Here is a 22,216-nt window from a genome sequence, read left to right on the forward strand (position 1 = left end):
GGATGTTGAAGACAGGAGCATTGGGTATCAGGGTCACACAGCTATCAGGTTATCAAGCCTACAGCCATCTGCTACAAAGTCCAGGATATTGTCACCAAAAAAAGATGACATAGGAACAGTTTCAATTTTGACTGAGTGGGAAGAGAGTCATGAGTATTTTGTCTTAAATCTTGCTAGTAATCTTGAAGAAAAGAGGTATAGGAGCTGTCTCAGCAAATGCGCGTGCGCACGCACGCACACACACACACACACACACACACACACAGATGGAGAATGAACTTATAGTACATAGGTAGATGCAAGTCCTGAGACCTGTGGAGACGTATATGCAACCACCTCGGTGACCTTATAAAATGCACTAAAATGTCCCCAAAGTTTCATTTATTTCATAAGTATTGTATTATTCCTCTTATATTTCGTTTGAAATCTTCATATATTTTAAACAAAACCTTGGAGTTAGCCTGGGAATGTGGATAACCACAGATCTACAGGAGATTATAAAAGGGAAGAACTTTTACCTTTGGTAGTACTGAAGACAAGAGAAAGCTCTCCATAGAACTTTTGGTAATGATAATTAAGGAACACTTTAAATTTAGCTAAAATAACCAATTAGCTGAGTTTTTAATTAGTGATGCATGGTACTATTGACACCATGCTGTTGCTATTGTTACTGAACAACACATTTCTAAAAGGGATGAATTCTGCTCTGAACTTTGGTAAACATTTGAAGTGCGTGTATAATTAGATGTGTGTGTATGTTTTTCTGACAAATGTGTCTCCAGATTTTATCTGATTCTCATAACCACCAGAATAATCTGAGAAATGACCATTTAGGCCTTTGGGGAAAAAAAAAAACAAATGGAAGTAAATTAAAGACAGTGAGTATGTGTTATCTTGTAACTATCACTGTTTCTTTCTTGCTTTTTTCCCGTTTTCTTGTCTTTAGCTGTAAGTGCCTCTCCCAGATTACCACAGAGGAAAAAAAAAAAACAAAAAACAAACACACTGGAACCTGGGGTATAAGTCACCAGTAAACTTCTACAAGGGGTGATGGCTGTGGCCCTTGGTTGTGCAATCCAGGCCTCCTTGAATCAGGGCTCTGTGCTGCAAGAGTATGACACTGACTGTGAAGTCTTCCGACAACGGTTCAGGCAGTTCCAATACACAGAAGCAGCCGGGCCTCATGAAGCATTCAACAAACTCTGGGAGCTTTGCTGTCAGTGGCTGAAGCCAAAGATGCGTTCTAAGGAACAGATCCTGGAGCTGCTTGTGTTGGAACAATTCCTAACTATTCTGCCCACAGAGATAGAGACATGGGTACGGGAACACTGTCCAGAGAATAGAGAAAGAGTTGTATCTCTGATAGAAGACTTACAGAGAGAACTTGAGATACCAGAACCTCAGGTGAGAACAAAATGTGTATGTGGTGGGGGTGGGTCTCTGTTCTTAGACCAAAAGAGGTACTCAGATAACTGATTCTACACTGAGTATTTTGTCTTGGTGCCATTCCACAGCCTTCTGTAGTCTCTAGAGTTCTTTTCAAATTTCTCTTCTACTGGAATCAGCATATGGGTCTGAGGTTCTTCACTGTATCTGACCCCATCCCCTCTCTATAGTACACATATAGGAATGGCCCCTTTTCTACCAATAAATTCTCAGATAGCATATCTTATCTATGTACATCAATCAGAAATCATTATTGTATTGCACTATGGTCTGCTTGCCAATTCTAGACATAGTATGGTTGGAGGTGACCTCTGAACTCATAATGACCTTTACCTTGTTAATGAATTGATTAAAACAAAGAGGCAAAGCCAGGCGTGGTGGTGCATGCCTGTAATCCCAGCACTGGGGAGGCAGAGGTAGGAGGATTTCCATGAGTTCAAGGCCACGGTGAAACTGCATAGTGAATTCCAGGTCAGCCTGACCTAGAGTGAGACCCTATCTCAAAGAAAGAAACAAAAAAAGGGCCAAAAAGAGATGACAGGGTAAATAAGGCCCACACATTCTAAATTACGTACTAATTGTCTCTTTCTAGACATATCTGGCTAACCCTAAATCAAGTCCAGAAAAGGTATAAAAGAAGGCAATGTAATTTATTATTAACTAATATATATTTCAGCAATGTGTTTGGGCTTCACTTCACTGAAAGACATCATGAAGTGGTTACATGCCTGCATCTCTGTTTACAGTTAATGTAATAGGACAGTTGGGAATTCAGACCAAGGATCCAGTGCTATGAGCAGTATGGCCCTTATTCATATGATTTCCCTAAGTAGAAGCCAAGTCTTGGTAAACAAAAATAGTAAGTAGTGTAATTTATTTTTATTTGCACAGTAGTAAATTCCTAGGACATCCAAGCTATACAAAAATATTTTGTTTCCACCTAATCAAGAAGATGTGTTTCTTTTTTTTTTTTTAATTTTATTTATTTATTTATTTATTTGAGAGCGACAGACACAGAGAGAAAGACAGATAGAGGGAGAGAGAGAATGGGCGCGCCAGGGCTTCCAGCCTCTGCAAACGAACTCCAGACGCGTGCGCCCCCTTGTGCATCTGGCTAACGTGGGACCTGGGGAACTGAGCCTCGAACCGGGGTCCTTAGGCTTCACAGGCAAGCGCTTAACCGCTAAGCCATCTCTCCAGCCCGGGAAGATGTGTTTCTTAATAGATTCTTTTCACCTACATAAGTGTTTGGGAGGGGGAGTTCCATGTTTGGTAAAATCCAGGAAGAGCTCTGCACTGTGAGCAATACTCCTATCCCTGGCCACCAGTAGCACCACCTGCCAACATATACCAAATACCCCATGAGAGTGATGGTAGTACCCTATCTTCAGAACCAACTTGTGAAGCATCTCTTCAGGGAGGGCATGCCTGAGCACAGAGCAATGACCCTGGGAGGAGGCATCGTGGGCTTCTAGCTGAGAACCGGGGTTTCTGGGGACATAGGGTGGGAAGCTTTCTGAATGAGATGTTGGCTTCAGGGCAGGTACAGCCTATATAGGAGTCCTCCATAGTTTCCTGCCTCCCAAGTTACCCTTGGTGAGTGTTTTCCCTTCCTTTCTCTCTCTCCTTGTTTTTTTTTTTATTTTTTATTTTTGTTTATTTATTTGAGAGTGACAGACAGACAGAGAAAGAGGCAGAGAGAGAGAGAATGGGCATGCCAGGGACTCCAGCCACTGCAAAGGAACTCCAGACACGTGCGCCCCCTTGTGCATCTGGTTTACGTCGGTCCTGGAGAATCGAGCCTCGGACTGGGGGCTTTAGGCTTCACAGACAAGCGCTTAACTGCTAAGCCATCTCTCCAGCCCTCTCTTCCTGTTTTTGTTGACTATGTAAGATACTATCTTCCAGGGTGTAGCCATTCTGCCCAGTACAGGAGCTACAAGCCACTTCTGGTTCTTGAGGACTTTGAGTATGAGCAGTACACTTGGAAGTTGGCTGTGACTATAGAATGCATACCAGTTGAAAATGATTTTGCTTGGAGGGAAGAATAGGTAGAATGCCTCATTACTGTTGTATTGATCATGTGTTGAAATCCTGCTAGCTTGAAAATGTTGGAATGAATCTGACATATATTTCAGTTGGCCACATCTGTTTCTTTTAATTCATTGTTTCCTGTAACCACTGGAACATTTAAAAGGAATGGAATACTTAGGAGGAGGTAAAGTTGGACTTTATACTTTAGAGTGATGGATTCTGGCCTTTCCCTCAGATTGACATGGATGACATGCTTTTGGAAGAATTGGCACCTGTGGGAACAGTATCCATGCCACCAAACCTGCACCTGGAGTCATCTGCACTCCAGGTAATGGAACCTGCCCAGGAACCCCCAGTGGCAGAGGCCTGGATGCCACAAGCAGGGCCACAGGAGCTGAACTATGGTGCTAGTGGTGAATGCCAGCCCTTTTTGGATCCTGGTAAGACAAAGGCTTTCTTTTTGTACTTTGTGTCTGTATGGTTTGGAAATATCAGTCCCCAGTGGAAATAGACTACTGAGATAAAGAGGAGGTGGGGCACTGAGGGAAGAGAAAAGAACTCTTTGGCTAGAAAGACTGTCATTACTAGCTGGTTAAAGTAATAGCCTTACCAAGGGGACTTTTCACTAAGAGTGTTATTTTGGGATACCTCATGTGGAAGTTTGGATCCTGTAATGAAAACTCAGTTCTCAACAAAATTTTGAATCACAAGATTTGTGATATTGTAAGTCCCATGGGCCTCAGTTCCTTTTTTGGCATAAAAGCCTCATTCAAGTAGAATACTTTTTAACATGCTCTCTCTCTCTCTCTTTTGTTCCAAGGGAGGGTCTCATTCTAGCTCAGGCTGACCTAGCATTCACAAGGTGGCCTCTAACTCTCAGTGATCCTTCTACCTCTGCCTCCTGAGTGCTGGGATTAAAGGCATGCACCACCACACCCAGCTTCATGTTCTCTTTTTAAAATTATTTAATTTATTTATTTATTTGAAAGAGAGAGAAAGGGTCAGAGGGGGCGGAGAGAATGGGTGCACCAGGGCCTCTAGCTACTGCAGAGGAGCTCTAGACACATGTGCCATCTTGTGCATCTGGCTTACGTGGGTCTTGGGGAATTGAACTTTGGTCCTTGGGCTTTGCAGGCAAGGGCCTTAACTGCTAAACCATCTCTCCAGCCCACATATTCTCTTCTTATCCAGGAAAAGGTTTCAGTCATTTCCAGGGGTAAAAAAAAATATTTATTTCATGAAATTCTGAGCTGGAATAATGTTTCTCAGACTGTGGTGTGGAGACATTCCCTTCCCACCTATGAACAAGGTAAAGGCCATTATGAGTTCAGAGGTCACCTCTAACCATATTGTGTCAAGAATTGTTAAGCAGACCATAGAACTAATGCAATAATGATTTTTGATTGCTGTACATAGATAAGATATGCTATCTGAGAATTTACTGGTAGAAAAGGGGCCATTCCTAAATGTGTGCTATAGAGAGGGGATGGGATCAAGTACAGTGAAGAACCTCAGACCCATATGCTGATTCCAGTAGAAGAGAAATTTGAAAAGAACTCTAGAGACAACATGAGGCTGTGGAATGGCACCGAGACAAAATGCTGGGTGTAGAACCAATTATCTGAGTACCTCTTTTGGTCTAAGAACAGAGATATACCCCCACCACACTCTAGCTCAGGCTGACCTGGAATTCATTTTGTAGTCTCAGGGTGGCCTTGAACTCACAGCGATCCATGAAGGGTGAATGTGACTAGACTTTCCAGATAAGTGTTGCATACACTAATGTTTGATACCAACTGGCTCTGGCAGGACAGAAGGAATTCTAGAAGGAACATTCCAATGGTAAAAGGCAGCTGGACCACATAGCCTGTGTGCCCCCATGTTTCCATTCCCCTTTGGGTTCTCTTTCATTATTCATTCTGTCTGTCCAGACTCTCCCTTTCCCTCCTACAGATTTGGCTTAGGTGTGACTGGAAACCTGTCCTTTACTCCCATAGGCATAACTTGAACATGTAGGCACTTTGATCAAGCTGTACTGCTAAGAAAACAAGAGATCAATAAAATAGAGATCAGTGAGAACATTCCACATTATAAATTAGAAATTCCTTATGCATGAATAACTAGCACATATCCTCGCCCTAGAGGTCATGTCCCTTTTCATACCTTCATGTTTATGAATTCAACATTTTGAGCACCTATGGAAAGCCAAGCCCTGTGATAGACCCTAGTGTTTCAGTAGTACACAAAGCAGAAAAGCAGCTCTAAGGGTCCTGGAGTTCAGAGTCTGGTAGACAGGTGCTATCTGTCCATAGTAATGCATGTTCCCTGTGTGACAAGGAAGATATGCTAGGAGGGCATAGAATTTGAGTGGAACAAGTAGGAGGGCCCCCTCGCCATTTAAGGGGTATGACCTCTGGAGAGAGGGAGTTAGGCCACTGAAGTAGGTCTGCTGAGTGGTGCAGGTGAGGACAGGAGAGGGTTGTGGGGAGAAAGAGCACCATATACAGAGGTCCTGAGACAGAGAGAAGATAGGAACCCTGTTGGTGATCACTTTGAGAAAGAGGCAATATCAAAGATATGTAGCAGGTATGAAATGTAGGACTGATGCCAGGTTACAGACAAGAAGACATGAAGTATGATATCCAGGCCAGCTACCTGCATAGATGGCAGTATCATTCACTGACATATAGAACTAAGAAGAGTGAGCTTTTGTGGGGCAAGGTAAGCTTAGAGTGGACCATGGAGGAGCTTGTGCATTTCCAGAATATTTTTAAATAATGGAGACAAAGAGGGAAAACCTTCAAATCCATATTTATACAGAGTGGTTTTGTTTTGGTTTCAAAGGTAGGATTTTACTCTTGCCCAAGGCTGACCTGGAATTCACTATGCAGTCTCTGTCTTATAAGTGCTGGGATTAAAAGTGTGCACCACCATGTCTGGATTATTTTCCAGTCTTTATATTACCTTCAATTCATATTCTGATAAGGAATTCTAAAAGAAATTCACATTTAATTATGTATGCCTAAACTAATTTCAGAGCCCACCCAATTCTATTAAATTGTAAATATTTCTACATAGTCATTCTGATTCTCCATGTTATTTCCTTCCTATATCAATATTTGAGAAATAAAGATGACAAAACAGCAGTATTAATATATTACTATTCATATTTATTTTCACATTTTAATCTCCACAGCTCATGGATATTCAGTGTACTTACCAAAAAAAAAGTTACAGCAAGCAAAAAATACAAATCTAGAGGAGAGAAAATTACCCTGTATCCATTCCTGTTAAAATGATATAATAAAACTAATAATAAAAATGATATAATAACTGGGCTGGAGAGATGGCTTAGTAGTTAAGACCTGTGAAGCCTAAGGACACATGTTCCATTCCCCAGTACCCACATGAGCCAGATGAACATGCATCTGAAGTTTGTTTTCAGTGGCTAGAGGTCCAAGCACACCCATTCTCTCTCCCTCTCTCTCTCTCTCTCTCTCTCTCTCTAAAAATATGAATAGAAATAAATATTTTCTAAAAAATTAAAATGACATAATAAGATGGGTATGGTGGCATATGTCTTTAATCCCAGCACTTGGGAGGCAGAGATAGGAGGATTGCTGTGAGTTTGAGGCCACCCTGAGAAAACATAGTGAATTTCAGATCAGCCTAGGCTAAAGCAACCCTTGCCTTGAAACTCAAAACAGCTGACATAATAGTGGGTGAAGAAATGGCTTAGTGTTTAAGACACTTGCCTATAAAGCCAGATGAACTGAGTTCAGTTCCCCAGCACCCACATAAAGCTAGATGCACAGAATGGTGCATGCATCTAGAGTTCATTTGCAGCACCTGGAGACCCTGGCATGCCCATTCTCATTCCCTTCCTCCCTCCCTCCTTGAAAATAAATAAAAATATTTTAAAAAATGATATAATATGCTTTGCAAAATGATGCAAGATGTCTTGTTCAGTCATTTAAATGCTAAAGTTTTACTGTTTGGGGAGGGCTGAAGAGACAGCTTAGCAGTTAAGGCACTTGCCTACAAAGCCTGATAAACCAGGTTTGATTCCCCAGTACCTACATAAGCCAGATGCACAAGGTGGCACATGCATCTTGAGTTCGTTTGCAGCGAATACAGACCCTGTGCTGCCCATTTCTCTCTCTAAGGGAAAGAAGAAAATAAAGTTTTACTGCTTTTTTTTTCTTTAAATGAAAGCATCTTAATATTTTTTGCATGATATACATCATATTAGTGACTTAATGAAAGCACAAGATACTGGCTAAAGAGGAAAGAAATTTAAAAGTAACCAACTGAGGACTGGAGAAATGATTTAGTGGTTAAGTGCTTGTCTGTGAAGCCTAAGGACCCCGGTTCGAGGCTCGACTCACCAGGACCCACGTTAGACAGATGCACAAGGGGGCACATGCATCTGGAGTTCGTTTGCAGTGGCTGGAGGCCCTGGTGCGCCCATTCTCTATCTCTATCTGTCTCTTTCTCTGTTTGTCTGTCTGTCACTCTCAAAATAAATAAATAAATAATTTTAAAGTAACCAATTGAGAAGAAATCAATTGAGTTTATGTTAAAATTTGTAACGTATTGCTGGGTGTGGTGGCACATGCCTTTACTCCCAGCACTTGGGAGGCAGAGGTAGGAGGATCACTATGAGTTCAAGGCCCTGAGACTACATAGTGAATTCCAGGTCAGCCTGAGCTAGAGTGAGACCCTACCTTGAAAAACCAAAAAAATAAAAAATAAAAATAAATAAATAAAATTGTAACATGTATTTTGTCAGCAAAAAATGAGGTTTGGGAGTAGTATCTGAAATAGATATAGTATTAATTTAAACATCAACATTTTATTTAACTGAAAATATATTTATTCATTACAAAATTTAAAAAAGAACATAAGTGGAATTTGAAAAGTGATTCAACAATCTCATAAACCTAAAAATCCTGTCATTGAAATGTAAGCCTGACACTCTTGACCATGAGGGTAGGATATTACTAGATGTCTGAAGTTAGTAAGAAACAAGGCAAGTTTACACTGGTCTTAAGTATATAAACTATATCATGCCCTTTAAAATATTGAGGTGAAAATTAGTGCCTTGGACTAGAACACATTTTCACTTGCCAGAACTTTGGATTTTTTCATCCCAGTTTCACTTGGAGTACATGTGTCAAAAAACTACATCCTTTTGGTGATGAAGGATATCAAAAGTGAAAACTTAAAGTAAAACATAGAGTAAATGCATGCTACCTGCAAAGCATCAGGAGATTCTTGTAACTTAAATTTCTTCAGATTATCCTAGTATGTGAAATGATACACTGTAAATAAAAATCCACCCCCAAGTGCAGTAATGATATTAACAATCCAGTGGAGCCTTTATGAAGCAATTTTTGCAAGTGGAGCTTGATAAAGTCATTCTCTGAGCACAGCATGAGAACATTCATCAATGGAGCATGTTCTTTCTTAACCTGTTTTTTCTATTGAATTATATAGGCATTCCACCAAAATAAATCACCTTCAATGTTTAGCAGCATAAAGCAGAAAACAAAAACAGAGAGAGCATTTATTATTTTACAGTTTCTGAGAGTAAAAAGTTTAGGAGTATTTTACTGGATGCTCGGTCATTCTGAGGACAGGCAGGAAGCCACAATTCTGTGCCAAGGGAACTTCTCTATAGAAATAGCCTTATGACAGGACAGCAGGCTTCCTCGGAGAAGGTAATCCAAGAGAAACTAAAGTATGTGCCACAATGTCATTGGTAACTTCTATTGTGTTCTCTTTAGTGGAAGAAGGTCACTAAGTCCAACTTACACTTAAGGGGGGAGGTAAAATCACATCATCAACATAGCTTTCCTTATGGCAGTAGGATAGTTGGAAAGTCCTTAAATCTCTTAGCATCTACTCAATTTAATAGCTTTCATTGTAGAAGATTTTTACTTATTTGATTCTGTTTATTCCTAGGTAATATTTTAGGATAATGTCAATTGTATTGTTTCTTAATTTCTTTCTCAACTTCATGCCTGCTTTATTTTTTTTTTTAATGCTGATTTTTCTCTGTGTCTTGACACTTTGGTAAAATGGATTTATAAGATCTTAGATTTTTCTGTTGCTCTGTTTATAGTCTTAAATATAGGAACATATCTACAAACAGAACTAATTTGGCCTCATCGTTTCCTGCTTGTATTCCTTTTCTTTCTTTCTTTTGCCTTGTTCTGGCTAAGATTTGAAGCACCATATTGTTGTTTTTTTTAATTATTTATTTATTTATTTGAGAGCAACAGACACAGAGAGAAAGACAGATAGAGGGAGAGAGAGAGAATGGGCGCGCCAGGGCTTCCAGCCTCTGCAAACGAACTCCAGATGCATGCGCCCCCTTGTGCATCTGGCTAACGTGGGATCTGGGGAACCGAGCCTCGAACCGGGGTCCTTAGGCTTCACAGGCAAGCGCTTAACCACTAAGCCATCTCTCCAGCCCCCCATATTGTATAAGAATAGTTAGAATAGACATAGAATTGGGCACTCAGTGATTTTATATCAGTTTTTTTTTTCACATAGCCAATTTTTACCACTTGCTAAATCCATTTAAAATTTCTTTGCTATGGGGTTTCAGGAGACAGGGAAAAAAGTACCGATCTTTGAGTGTCAAAACAGTTCAGATAAGTTTCTCTTTCTTTCTCTCCCTCTCTCTCTCTCTCTCTCCCCCCCCCCTTCCTTCTTGTGTGCTCATGTGTGTGTTTGTCACAATGTGCGTCTGTGGCAATCAGAAGTCAACTTTTGGGTCAGCCTTGCATTCTACCTCATTTGAGGCAGACTCTCTCACTCCATTTGCAGAATTCTGGGATATTCTCTTACCTCTGCCTCTGTCCAGTGCACTGGGATTACAGAAGCTCACCACAGCTTCCAGCTTGTACATGAAGCCTCAAAATCCAAACTCAGATACTCAGAGGGCATGAGCAGCAAGTACTTAGATTCACTGAGACATTTCCCCACCTCTAGACAAGATCTTACGCTGGCTCCCCAACACTTCATGATTATATGTTGGCAAGTAGCTAGAACTTCCCCAGTGCTATGTAGATTCCACATTCCCTGTCTGAATCCTGTTACATTGTATTTCCTGACTTTCTCCCTCTCTTTGCCTCATTCCTCACCATCTGCTGTGTTATCACCCTTTTCTTAGTAATGGGGTGCTCTTCCTTGTTCTTTGTGTCACTGTTCAAATTTAAACATCGGTGCTTTTACATCATCACTTATTCAAATGGTAGTTGTTGTCCAGCTGTTTTGATTCTGTGTCCCAGAGAACTTGGCAATTTTGAGTAAGTGTAATCTAAATCAGTATTTTGTGCCTATGCTTACTACTCTTCATCCAAGTTCCAGCTTGTGACATCTTTTACTTTGCAGCAGTTGTCTTTTGGGCTGTGACCTTCAGTTTTGTTTGATCTGTTCTGTATTATCCTTTCATCTTATCTTAACCTTGAAATCCAAGCAAAAACAAAATAGCAAGTTTTGGGGCATCTTTATTTTTGTTTCTTTTTCTTGTCACAGTCTCACTGTACAGTCAAGGTTGTCCAGGAACTCACAATATTCCTAAATAAACTTCCTAAGTGCTGGAATTATGATCATGCAAGATGACACCCAGCTAAAACAGTGAATTTTAACAATGTTACCTTTGAAATTTATCTTTGGTTTCATAATCTTAAAGAGAAATTATATGGTCTTTTCTTCATAAAAGAAAGAAAATAAAGAACATTGGTCCATTTCCCATGTTTTGTTCTGAAATAAAATTTTCCTTTGGATTTGTGTTACTTAAACTAGACTGTCCATGTCATTTTCATAATGCTGACATTCTACCATCAACTTATTTATTTAAAATTGACCATTTCTAACCCAAATGTCATTGAATAGCACTACCCATGGCCACCAATGAAGAAGGAGAGGAAGAGATAGGAAAACAGCATACCGGCTACAGAGGCAGTCAGTGAAGGCTGGACATGGCAGGAGAGTGAGTGGTGGGAACTGTCTCACTGTCGTTAGGGTCACAGACAGAAGCACTCTCTGATAGTTCGTTATTTGGATTATTTTCAAAAGAATCCATTTGTAGACATTACTGAAAGACTTCCTTTGCTGATGCTGACTAAATTCAATAAATGGAAGTGTCTATTTGAAGTATCACTTGTTCCAGTAGTCAGTTTCTTAATTCTGCTCCACTTAATACTATATTTGTTACTTTCTCATTTCTGGGACAAAACACTTGACCAGAAACAACTTATGGAAGGAAAAGGGCTTAATTCAGCTTACAGTTCCAAAGGGTAGAGTCCCCCATGTTTAAGAAAACATTGGAGGACCATAGAGTCCACATCACTAGGTACATTAGCAGAGAGGAAGAAGAGAAAGAGAATAGCACATAGGGCCCAGCTATAACACAACAGGGGCCACCCCACAGTGACACACTTCCTTCAGCAAGGCTTCACCTTCTAAATTCTCCTCACCCTTCCCAAATCATGCCATCAACTGGGGTGTTCAAACACATGATCTCTTTGGGGGTCATTTTATACTTGAACCATCACAAACATTAAGTAGCAGGATTTCCTAATTTTGGTATGCCAACATTTTATAAAGGTTTGCTTCATACTGTCCCTCTAACCTAAACAAATTTATTAACAAATAGATATATAATGAAATTAGTTCATTGCTTTCAGCACATAATTGATTCATTCACCTTTCATCCAATAGAGAAAAAAGAGCCTGGCAGTAAGTGAGCATAGGATGGCCTTATCATTTTTTGTCTTATGTTTTTTTAAGCAGACTTTAAATAACTCCAGATAAAGTAACAATAATTAAAGAGAAAATAGATGTTAAGCAGCCATATGTCCAAGAAATCAGTCTAGTTTCTGGGGGGAAAATTTGTTTTTTTTTTTTTTTTTGAGGTAGGGTCTCATTGTAGCCCAGGCTGACCTGGAATTCACTATGTAGTCTCAGGGTAGCCTTTAACTCACTGTGATCATCCTACCTCTGCCTCCCAAGTGCTAGGAGTAAAGGTATGTGCTACCACACCTGGCTTGGAAAAACGTATGATGTAAAAAACTATCACGCTTCCTTCCTTTTCTATGACCAGGATATAATCTACCAAAGCTTGATATGAACTTCCCATTGGATCATAGAGAAGATTCATGGGTGAAAGAGTTACAGGAGTCCAAAGAAATGAAACAATTACTTGATTCCAAGATAGGTAAGTAATTATTCATTTACATACTAGGGAAGAAAGAAAAAATAAATATTTTTTTTTAAATCAGGGGAACAAGCCTGGAATCCTATTTAGGAATTCCTATATGTACTCCTCATTTTCCTTCATTTATTTTTCTTGGATCACAATGACATTTACAATTTCTATTTTTGCTCAGGTTTTGAGATTGGGATAGAAAATGAAGAAGACCCTTCAAAACAGAAAAAACTGGAAAATATGTATCCATTTATTGTAACTTTAGAGGGGAATGCTCTCCATGGTCCCATTTTACAAAAAGACTATGTGCAGTTAGAAAACCAGTGGGAACCACCTCCAGAGGATTTACAGACAAATTTAACAAAACTTGTAGATCATCAGAACTCCACTGTAGGAGACACACCTGAGAGTGCCAATGCCAACTTAGAAGAACCTCTCAATCCTAAGCCCCCAAAGAAAAAGAGTCCTGGAGAGAAACCTCATCGATGTCCTCAATGTGGAAAGTGTTTTGCTCGGAAGTCACAACTCACTGGGCACCAGAGAATTCATTCAGGAGAGGAACCTCACAAATGTCCTGAATGTGGGAAAAGGTTCCTTCGTAGTTCAGACCTTTATAGACACCAACGACTTCATACAGGAGAGCGACCCTATGAATGTACTGTATGTAAAAAGCGATTCACTCGGCGGTCACATCTTATTGGGCACCAGAGAACCCATTCTGAAGAAGAAACATATAAATGCCTTGAGTGTGGAAAAAGTTTTTGTCATGGGTCAAGTCTTAAAAGACATCTGAAAACTCATACAGGTGAAAAACCTCATCGATGTCATAATTGTGGGAAAAGTTTTAGTCGACTGACAGCACTTACTTTGCACCAGAGAACACATACTGAAGAAAGACCTTTTAAATGTAATTATTGTGGGAAAAGCTTTAGACAGAGACCAAGCCTTGTAATTCATTTAAGAATCCACACAGGGGAAAAGCCATACAAGTGTAGTCATTGTTCTAAAAGCTTCAGACAGAGAGCAGGCCTTATTATGCACCAAGTCACTCACTTTAGAGGGCTTATTTAAAAATTGTTAAGGGAAACAGATTCTGTAAAAATTAACACAGTCACACAAAAAACCTGTACCAATTATAGCCTGCAGCAGCCTGTTTGTCTTGAAAGAATATTTTTGTTTGAACTACTTTTTGAGGTGGGACTATTTTCAAAATCCATCTTTTAAGGCATATCAGTTCTAAAGTAACTACTTGTTCTTGTACTATTTTCTGGATTCGATTTATTCTGGCTCTACAACTCTTTTTTTATTGTAATGGAAAAATTTGTGTTCCAAGGCAACCATATGATAAGCATAAGGATAGAGTATATAAATGATGACAGTCCTTTTAGAAGTAGAGCCACTGTAATAAATATGCATGTCAAGCTGACATCCACTACAGCACTACCACATCTATTCTGCTGTATAATTATTATGATGTGAGATCCAAGCTTTACATGTCCCCAGAGTGGCAAGAAACAGACGATTAATTTTGTCAAACAATAAAAAATATGTTTGGAACACTAGGATGGAGATTTCATTAACCTAGTAGGAGCTGGGTCATCTCCATTGATGTTTTTTATGCTTAAAGAAGTTAATATTTAACTTTTACTTTGGAATTTTGAAAAGTTTGCTGGTCTGCTTAGTTGGCAGCCTGTGGTGATGGTGGTTAGAGTGAAGTATTAATTTCATAATTGTATTCTAGGTCTAGCCGAAATCACTTGACTGGGTAAAGTTACATACATAGAATCTAATTTTATGTAGATGGACTAAAGAACCAGTATCTGTGGCCATTTGCTCTCGTTTAGTATTCACTGGCATGTCTGTCAATGATTTTGAAATCTTACCCATTCTTTAGTCCAGTATCTTCCTATGTGTGTGTCATAGAATACTTAGTTCTTCAAAATGCTCTGCAAACCATTTGGGGAATTGCTTATAGCTGTTTGTCCTTCTTGGATTCATGGTGCTCATCATCACAGGACTCTTAGAAAGGTCCTAACTAGTAAAGGAGGATACAGCACTTCTTTTGGCTCTATGCTTTCCAAACTTTTCTAACTCCAGAACCCTTCAAGTACGCATAGTAATAACCCACAGATCTAATATTCTGAAATTATCCCTTGGAACACGCTGCCTTAAATATATTTATACCTATCAGTGTAGTCCTGTTGCTCCCAACCTAGTTATTTTCAGTTGTTTCAAGGATGCTATGAAAATTTCTTTGAAAATATACATCTTTTGTATTATACACACATATCATTTCAAGGAGGTGAAGATTAATAATTTATGTTACCCAGTGATCCTTAGCCTCTCTGAATTTTCATTACACTTACACACACATATACAGACATCATTTTGAGGTGAGGGTCACTAATTCAGATGATTTATAAGTACTCAATGATTCTGAACCTTTTTACATTTTACTTATAAACACCACACAGTTGCTACTTACGTAAGTGTTCTCATGTAATCATAGTAACAACTCAAATCCCATACCCTGGGAAGAAGTTTCATTATCAGCTAAAGCTGTTGATACATGAAAATATTAGTTAAGCTTATTTCTTTGTTTTAAAATACAAAAAATGGGACATTCAAGCATTTTTCCTTTCATGAAGATATCCCATCATCCATAAACTAAAACTGGGGAAAGTATATCTCTTCTACTGCATTGAAGTTCTAGGAAGTAATACATAAGTGTTTTGGGGGTATGTGTTATGTGCCTAACTAGTCCTGTTCTAGGCTTAATGAAAGCTAGTAACAAAATATATGTCATATGTAAGGCTCATAAAGAGTTTATTATATCTAGTTAAACAAGAGTTGGGAAACAAATAGAGAAAAAGGCAAGAGAGTTTATAATTAAGTGCCAAATCATATCAAGTGCCAGAGCCAGGATATATCTTTAATTCTTGGCATCCAGGTCCCTGTATGATGCTGCTATAAGTCTGGGATTAAAATTAGACCCCACTAACAATAAACACATACTATGGGAGGAGTCTGAATGTAGTGATGAAAAATACTGAATGTAATGGCTTCTCTTTCTCTCTTGTGGAATTGCATTCAAACCAGAACAGTGCCTTACAATGGATGTGCCCAACTGCTCTGTATTTATACACTCTTCTAATAAAGTAGAAATGTATATGCTGTTTCTGCTTCTCTTGCATTAACTAGTTAAGCAACTTACAGCTCCTTCCCTATACAGTAGTAGCAAGCATCACAACTGACTTCTATATCCCCATTTCATATTGGAGTCATTTTTCTATCTGCAACTATAGTACTTTGAGTAGGCATTGCTTTTGGCATTTAATCCAGTCCATGCATCTTTACTTTAGCTATTTCATGATTGTTTTCATGGTAAAATGCATCTTGTATTCACCTTTTATTGCACTGCCCTGTACATAAAAGTGTATATATTTGTGGCATACATTCAAGAAATATGAGAATTATGTTCTTGGAAACAGATTGTTTAATTAGAACATTGCATATATTTACTTAATTAGGGCATATACAAGACCTACCTCCATTTATAAAGGGTAAAACAGTACCTATCTCACAAGTACTATGAAGATTAAATTTATTTTGTTCAGGCCTTCCACAGTATGAGTGTTTAATAAGTATCTAGCATATTGTCACGTATACTGATAATAACATTTAATACTATAGATTTTCTCCTAATTAATGTTTTGTCACATTCTGTAATTTTCATTTATAATATAATTTCTCTCGATAACTTCAAATTTGTTTTTGTCATAGTTTTCATTAGAATTCCCCTTTGACCGAAAAGACATACAGTGTTGACATTTTCCTTTGATTTTTAGTTTTGATGTATTGTGATTAGAAAGTTTCATTTTATTTCTTCTTTTAAAGCTGAATTTTTTATTGTGTTTTGTTTTTGTTTTTCAAGGTAGGGCCTCACCTGGCCCAAGCTGACCTGGAATTCACTATATAGTCTAAGGCTGGCCTTGAACTCACAGTAATGCTTCCTCACCCTCTCAAGTGCTAGGATTAAAGGTGTGTGCCACCATGCCCAGCTTCAGTTTGTTTTTTGAAAGACTTGCATTTGATAAAGCCGGGTATCCTAAAGACTAGAAAATAAGGGTTCCATTTGTGGGCACAGATTTAGAATAACAGTCTTGTCTTGGCTTCTCAATTGCTTTAATACCTTTATGATTATTCTTGTGAAGGGAACGGTGACATAGAGATTGGGTTGCTCCCCATTCTGCCTCCCTGCATCGAGGGTAAGATGTTTCTTTTTTAAATATGTTCAATGGATGGTATATAACACTTTTAATAGCTGAGTATTGATGTGACCAGTTAAGCATGGGAGGCTAAAGGAGGAACATGGCTCTTCTAAGCCAGTCTGAGAATACTGACCCTCAGGATCCCATCTTATCTTTTCTTCCTGAAAACAGAGAAATCTACAGCAATCTCTCTGAAGTTTTTGTAACTTGATCCTGTTGAATCGGCAGTGCTGGTTTCCTCACTTCCCAGGGAGTTCACTCAGGTCTGAATGGAAAAAGAGAAGTCAGTCCCCAAGAGGCTCACCACTAGGTGGCAGAAAGAGCTGTTGCCCTTGGCTCCCTTGTACCTGCCCTCCCTGTGGCCTAGTGAAGGTAAACAGTCTTGGACCCTCCAGGAAACTGCATGAGCTCCATTCTTCTACGCTTTCTCAGGCCTGGCCTTCTGGAGTGACCTGAGTATTCTCAAAAATAGTGAGAGCCCACATTTCAGCCCGGGCCCTGGCTTCTTTCCATAGTGACATTACATTTCACAGCAACAAATGCCCACTCCTAAATAACACAAACAGTTATCAATGGTACATGACCCCAGTTGCTAGTTAGAATGCGATTATCTGAATCAGAGGACCAACTACACTCACCAACCTGAGGCATGGGGGTGAGTAGATACTCCCACCATGACAATCCCCGGGTAATATAAAGCTGGCAGGTTCTCAGGCTGAGTAGACAAGGAATCATAGATATGACCACTTGAGTATACACCTGACAGTACAGTTGTATGGCAGATGTGTAACCCTATACCTGTTGGATAGCATGCTCCAATTTGGGGGAGAAATGGTAGCACATTCTGGGGTATACCTATATGATAGGATGAGGGTAGTTTACCATATACCTCGCTGTTGGATTTGTGGGTTACCACTATAGTCACCACCTACTACCTAAAAAGACTTCCCTTGACTGTAACTGATAACAGCAGTAATCTATGGGCACAGACACAAATGTTTAGACAGCAGTTTCACTAGCACATCATGCTCATTTAAGACAATGTCAGAGGTTTTCCTGCTGGGGGTATGACTTCCAAGGCACAGGTGGGTTGTTTTTTGTTTGTTTTTTTTTTTTCCTGTCACTTTCTGCTTTACTTTCAGTTTCTTTTCTAATAAACCCTTATTTAAATTATGAAACTTGGCGTTTTGCCAAGTCTGCATTCATCATTCTTCGCGGGTCACAAGACAACAAACTCAAGAGCCACTGGCTTGGGGCATTTTAGTGACCATTGAGTGTCTGTCAATCTAACATCTAAGCTAAGCCCATCCAGAGCTAAGAAAAGTTCTGTTGCTCACAAACCCCACATTACTGCACTGGGTCACATTCTGCAGGGAATTTTGACAGGATAGCATGACACATGGATGGACCTCACTGCCAAGCAGGTTCATTGTTGACGGTTCCCTCTGGCAGCCTGCATAGACCACACTGGCACTACTAACACTTCCCAGTGGGAAGAAGTTATCTGTTCAATCCCGGCTTCATCTCTCTGTGTTCTGTAACCAAAACGTGTGTATAGCAAACAGGGACTTTCCATTCACGTACAGTGTGGAACCAATTTCAATGCTATTAACCTTATGGTATAGGGGTCCTTGAGGTGACTTCCCTGGCCAGCAACTCAGAAAGGTTATCCACTCCTGGAACTAGAGTTTTTTGTTTGTTTTTCTTTTGTTTTCTTAGAGGTAGGTTCTCACTGTAGTCCAGGCTGACCTCAGACTCACAGTGATCCTCCTACCTCTGCATCCCAAATGCTGGGATTAAAGGTGGGCACCTCTATGCCTGGCCTGGCACTAGGGTTTAAATTTGACATTCCTATTCAACTGTTGGGAACAACCAATATGGAGAGAGTTGATTTTTTTGCGGTTGGGGGGGGGGGTTTCGAGGTAGAGTCTTACTCTGGCCCAGCCTGACCTGGGATTCACTATGTAGTCTCAGGGTGGCCTGAAACTCATGGTGATCCTCCTACCTCTGCCTCCCAAGTGCTGGGATTAAAGGTGTATGCCACCACACCCAGCGAGAGAGAGATTTTTTTAAAATATGAAATGAAAACAAAAAAAATATGAAATGAGACAGCTACTGATAGTACTCCATATGGCCATGCAGAGCCTGCTAAGCCAGCCCATCCAGTAATTAGCTCTTTCAGCTGTCTTTTTTTTTTTTTTTTTCGAGGTAGGGTTTCATTCTAGCCCAGGCTGACCTGGAATTCACTATGGAGTCTCAGAGTGGCCTTGAACTCACGGTGATCCTCCTACCTCTGCCGCCCAAGTGCTGGGATTAAAGGCATGCACCACCATGCCTGGCTACAACTGTCTTTTTAACAACCCTTTTTTTCAACCAAATCAACCCCTATGAAGTTAAGGTTATAGGCAGATAAAAAACACCAGTATACTTGGTTTGTCCTTGGACAAATTCTGCACTTCAGTGTTTGTGAAATGGGTGTTTCTTTTACTTACTATCAGTCCTCTTCAGAAAGCCCTCTGTAACGGTGAGCTGAGTTTGACTTCTCGTAGTAGCTTCACAAGTGTCCAAGTTGCAGGGGTATGTAGCAAGAAGCCTATGGAAATATCACCAAGTGAAATAATACTTATACCCCTCACTCATTGGAATGGGCCCTATGTTATATACCTGCCAGTTCCTTAGTGGGCATGTTGATTTATATATCTATCCAGTTAGTAGATCCAACTTTAAAGATCCTAACAAGCCTTATAGCATGTCAAATAACACGAACTTTGGGGGGAATACCTGTCACCATTGCTATTCTCCAGATGGTGCCACCCCCCCAACTCTGATTTCACATGTACCAGATAAACACCTTTCTCATATGTGTAGGAGCAAATGGTTCATAGCTCTGTGAGGGCATCAGCATTTTGATTACATAGGAGCAGGCCCTAACAGGCTATGAGTGTCCACATGGAATACTATTAGTGCCTCTGTCTCATATTTTTAAATTTATTTTTATATTTTAATTTATTTGAGAGAGGGGAGACAGAGAGTCAGAAAGAGAGAATGGGTCTCTAGTCACTGTAAATGAACTCCAGATATATGTGTAACCTTGTGAATCTGGTTTATGTGGGTGCTGGGGAATCAGACCTGAGTCCTTTATCTTTGCAGGCAAGTGGCTTAACCACTGAGCCATTTCTCCAGCCTGGTCCCATATATTGTTATAACTCTCTTTCACAGTTGTTATTACTTGCAGTGACCTACCAAGAAACTACCAGTTTGCATTGGAATTGACTTCCAATCCATGTTCCTTCAGGTGTTCTAGTATTATAGCTCCAGGTGTGTTTCAATATCTGTTAGTCACTCCAAAGTTAGGATGGCCTCATCTGTATAATGAAGTGTTTACACAGTAGACAAGCAGAATAACAAAATAACAAAACAAAGTACCAAGCCACTACTAATCCACTAATGGTGAGACTATATAGGTAACCTTGGGTGAGGATTCTAAAGGCCCATTGCTGTCTGTCCCAGATGAATGAAACAGGTCCAAGGACTCAGAAACTTTATTTATTTATTCATTTATTTATTTATGAGATAAAGAGAGAGAGGGAGAGAGAGACCACTACAGAAAGAGAGAATGAACACAACAGGGCCTCCAGCAACTGCAAACAAACTCCAGATGCGTGTGCCACCTTATGCTTTACATGGGGACTGGAGAATTGAAACCAGGTCATTAGGCTTTGTAGGCAAGTGCCTAAACGGCTGAGCCATCTCTCCAGCTCAACTCAGAAACTTTTAAAAGAATACTGAAGAAAGCATTAACAAGATCCCAAAGAGCAAAAGATCCCATCACTTGTATAAGTTGTTTAGTCAAGAGAGCAGTGTTGGTTACAGCACTGTAGAGAGGGAGGGGGGGGGCTACTTTATTTAATTTATAGTCCTTTGCCATGTGCTAGCTGATTGATTTGCTGGCAGTAGTATAATATTAAAGGATTTTTAGGTTGGGAAAGTTACTTTTACCTTTTCCATTTTATTGACAGTGACCATGATCCATTTATATCCTCCTCATAGTCTAATTTGTTTAATATTAGCTAGCCTGTATTATGTAGGGAATTTACCAGCTCTGACTTGGCCCAGCCATAAGCCACTGCCTTTACTAATAATACCCTCAGGTGGAACTCTCTGATTGTGGTGTGCAGGGTATGCCTCACAAGCATAGCTACCTACCCCTAATGTATCTTCATGCAGGGAAGTGACATAAACAGTATACTCAAAGAGGATAGTTGCCTACCCCAAGATTAGCCTGATTCTCTTCATTTACACTGTCTTATCTCTGTATGTATCTACAAGTGTTGATTGACCTCTGTTTTTATTAGGGATGGCAATGTATTGGAATGCAGTCTGTCTCAATGTCCACTGAACTCCATGTGCTATGTACATCCGTAAGCAACCAATATATTTGTAGTTCAAAGTAGGGCTTCCTGTATGGCCTTCATTGCTGCCAATCTTGGACACTCCATTAGAGGACTAGTTGTGAGAGGGTTCACACCTCTTGAAGTCTTCTGATATGGAAGGTGTCATGTACCTCCTCATTTCCCCTGGCCATGTATACTGCCGTTCTGACTTCAGAGCTTTCCATGAACTTACCAAAAACGGTTTTGGGTTTCCTGTCAGTTGTATCTTATGGCATGCCAAAATGGCACAAATCCTGACACATTTATTCGGTGGCATAACCTTATTTTTTGTTTTTTTAGTTTTTTATTTAGTTATTTGAGAGGAGAAAGAGGCAGAGACATGGGGGGGGGCGGCTGGAGAGATGGCTTAGCGGTTAAGGCATTTGCCTACAAAGCCAAAGGACCCAGGTTCAATTACCCAGGACCCATGTAAAACAAATGCACAAGGAGGGTACATGCATCAAGAGTTCGTTTGCAGTGGCTGGAGGCCCTGGTGAGCCCATTCTCTTTTTCCCTCTCTCTGCCTCTTTCTCTTTCTCTCTCTCTTAAAAGTTTTAAAAAATAAAAGAGAGAGAGAGAGGCTAGGTGAGGTGACACATGCCTTTAATCTCAGCACTTGGGAGGCAGAGGTGGGAGGATTGCCCAGAGTTCAAGGCCAGCCTGAGACTACATAGTGATTTCCAGGTCAGCCTGAAGTAGAGTAAGACCCTACCTCGGAAAACCAAATACAAAGAGAGAGAGAGAGAGAGAGAGAGAGAGAGAGAGAGAGAGAGAGAGAGAGAGAATGGGTGCATCAGGGCCTCCAGCCA

The 22,216-nt window shown here is 40.0% G+C and overlaps 1 protein-coding gene across 1 annotated transcript; it reads left to right on the top strand.

Annotated features, from left to right (window-relative positions):
• The first annotated feature begins 960 nt into the window (after positions 1 to 960).
• Positions 961 to 15,872, top strand: Znf449 (zinc finger protein 449). Its single transcript, XM_004653990.2, has 4 exons — positions 961 to 1,404; positions 3,716 to 3,920; positions 12,599 to 12,712; positions 12,885 to 15,872. The coding sequence occupies exons 1-4, from the start codon at positions 1,051 to 1,053 to the stop codon at positions 13,772 to 13,774; spliced, it is 1,563 nt and encodes a 520-aa protein (XP_004654047.1). The 5' UTR covers positions 961 to 1,050; the 3' UTR covers positions 13,775 to 15,872.
• The last annotated feature ends 6,344 nt before the right edge of the window (positions 15,873 to 22,216 follow it).

The sequence above is a fragment of the Jaculus jaculus genome, chromosome X (assembly GCF_020740685.1).
Source record: "Jaculus jaculus isolate mJacJac1 chromosome X, mJacJac1.mat.Y.cur, whole genome shotgun sequence".
Taxonomy (NCBI): Eukaryota; Metazoa; Chordata; class Mammalia; order Rodentia; family Dipodidae; genus Jaculus; species Jaculus jaculus.

What these genes read in the sequence shown, in the direction of transcription:
- Znf449 (XM_004653990.2), top strand. Translation starts at nt 1,051, where the DNA reads ATGGCTGTGGCCCTTGGTTGTGCAATCCAGGCCTCCTTGAATCAGGGC. An exon ending in TTGAGATACCAGAACCTCAG is followed by an intron (nt 1,405 to 3,715) that starts GTGAGAACAAAA and finishes CCTTTCCCTCAG; the next exon opens with ATTGACATGGATGACATGCT. An exon ending in ATTACTTGATTCCAAGATAG is followed by an intron (nt 12,713 to 12,884) that starts GTAAGTAATTAT and finishes ATTTTTGCTCAG; the next exon opens with GTTTTGAGATTGGGATAGAA.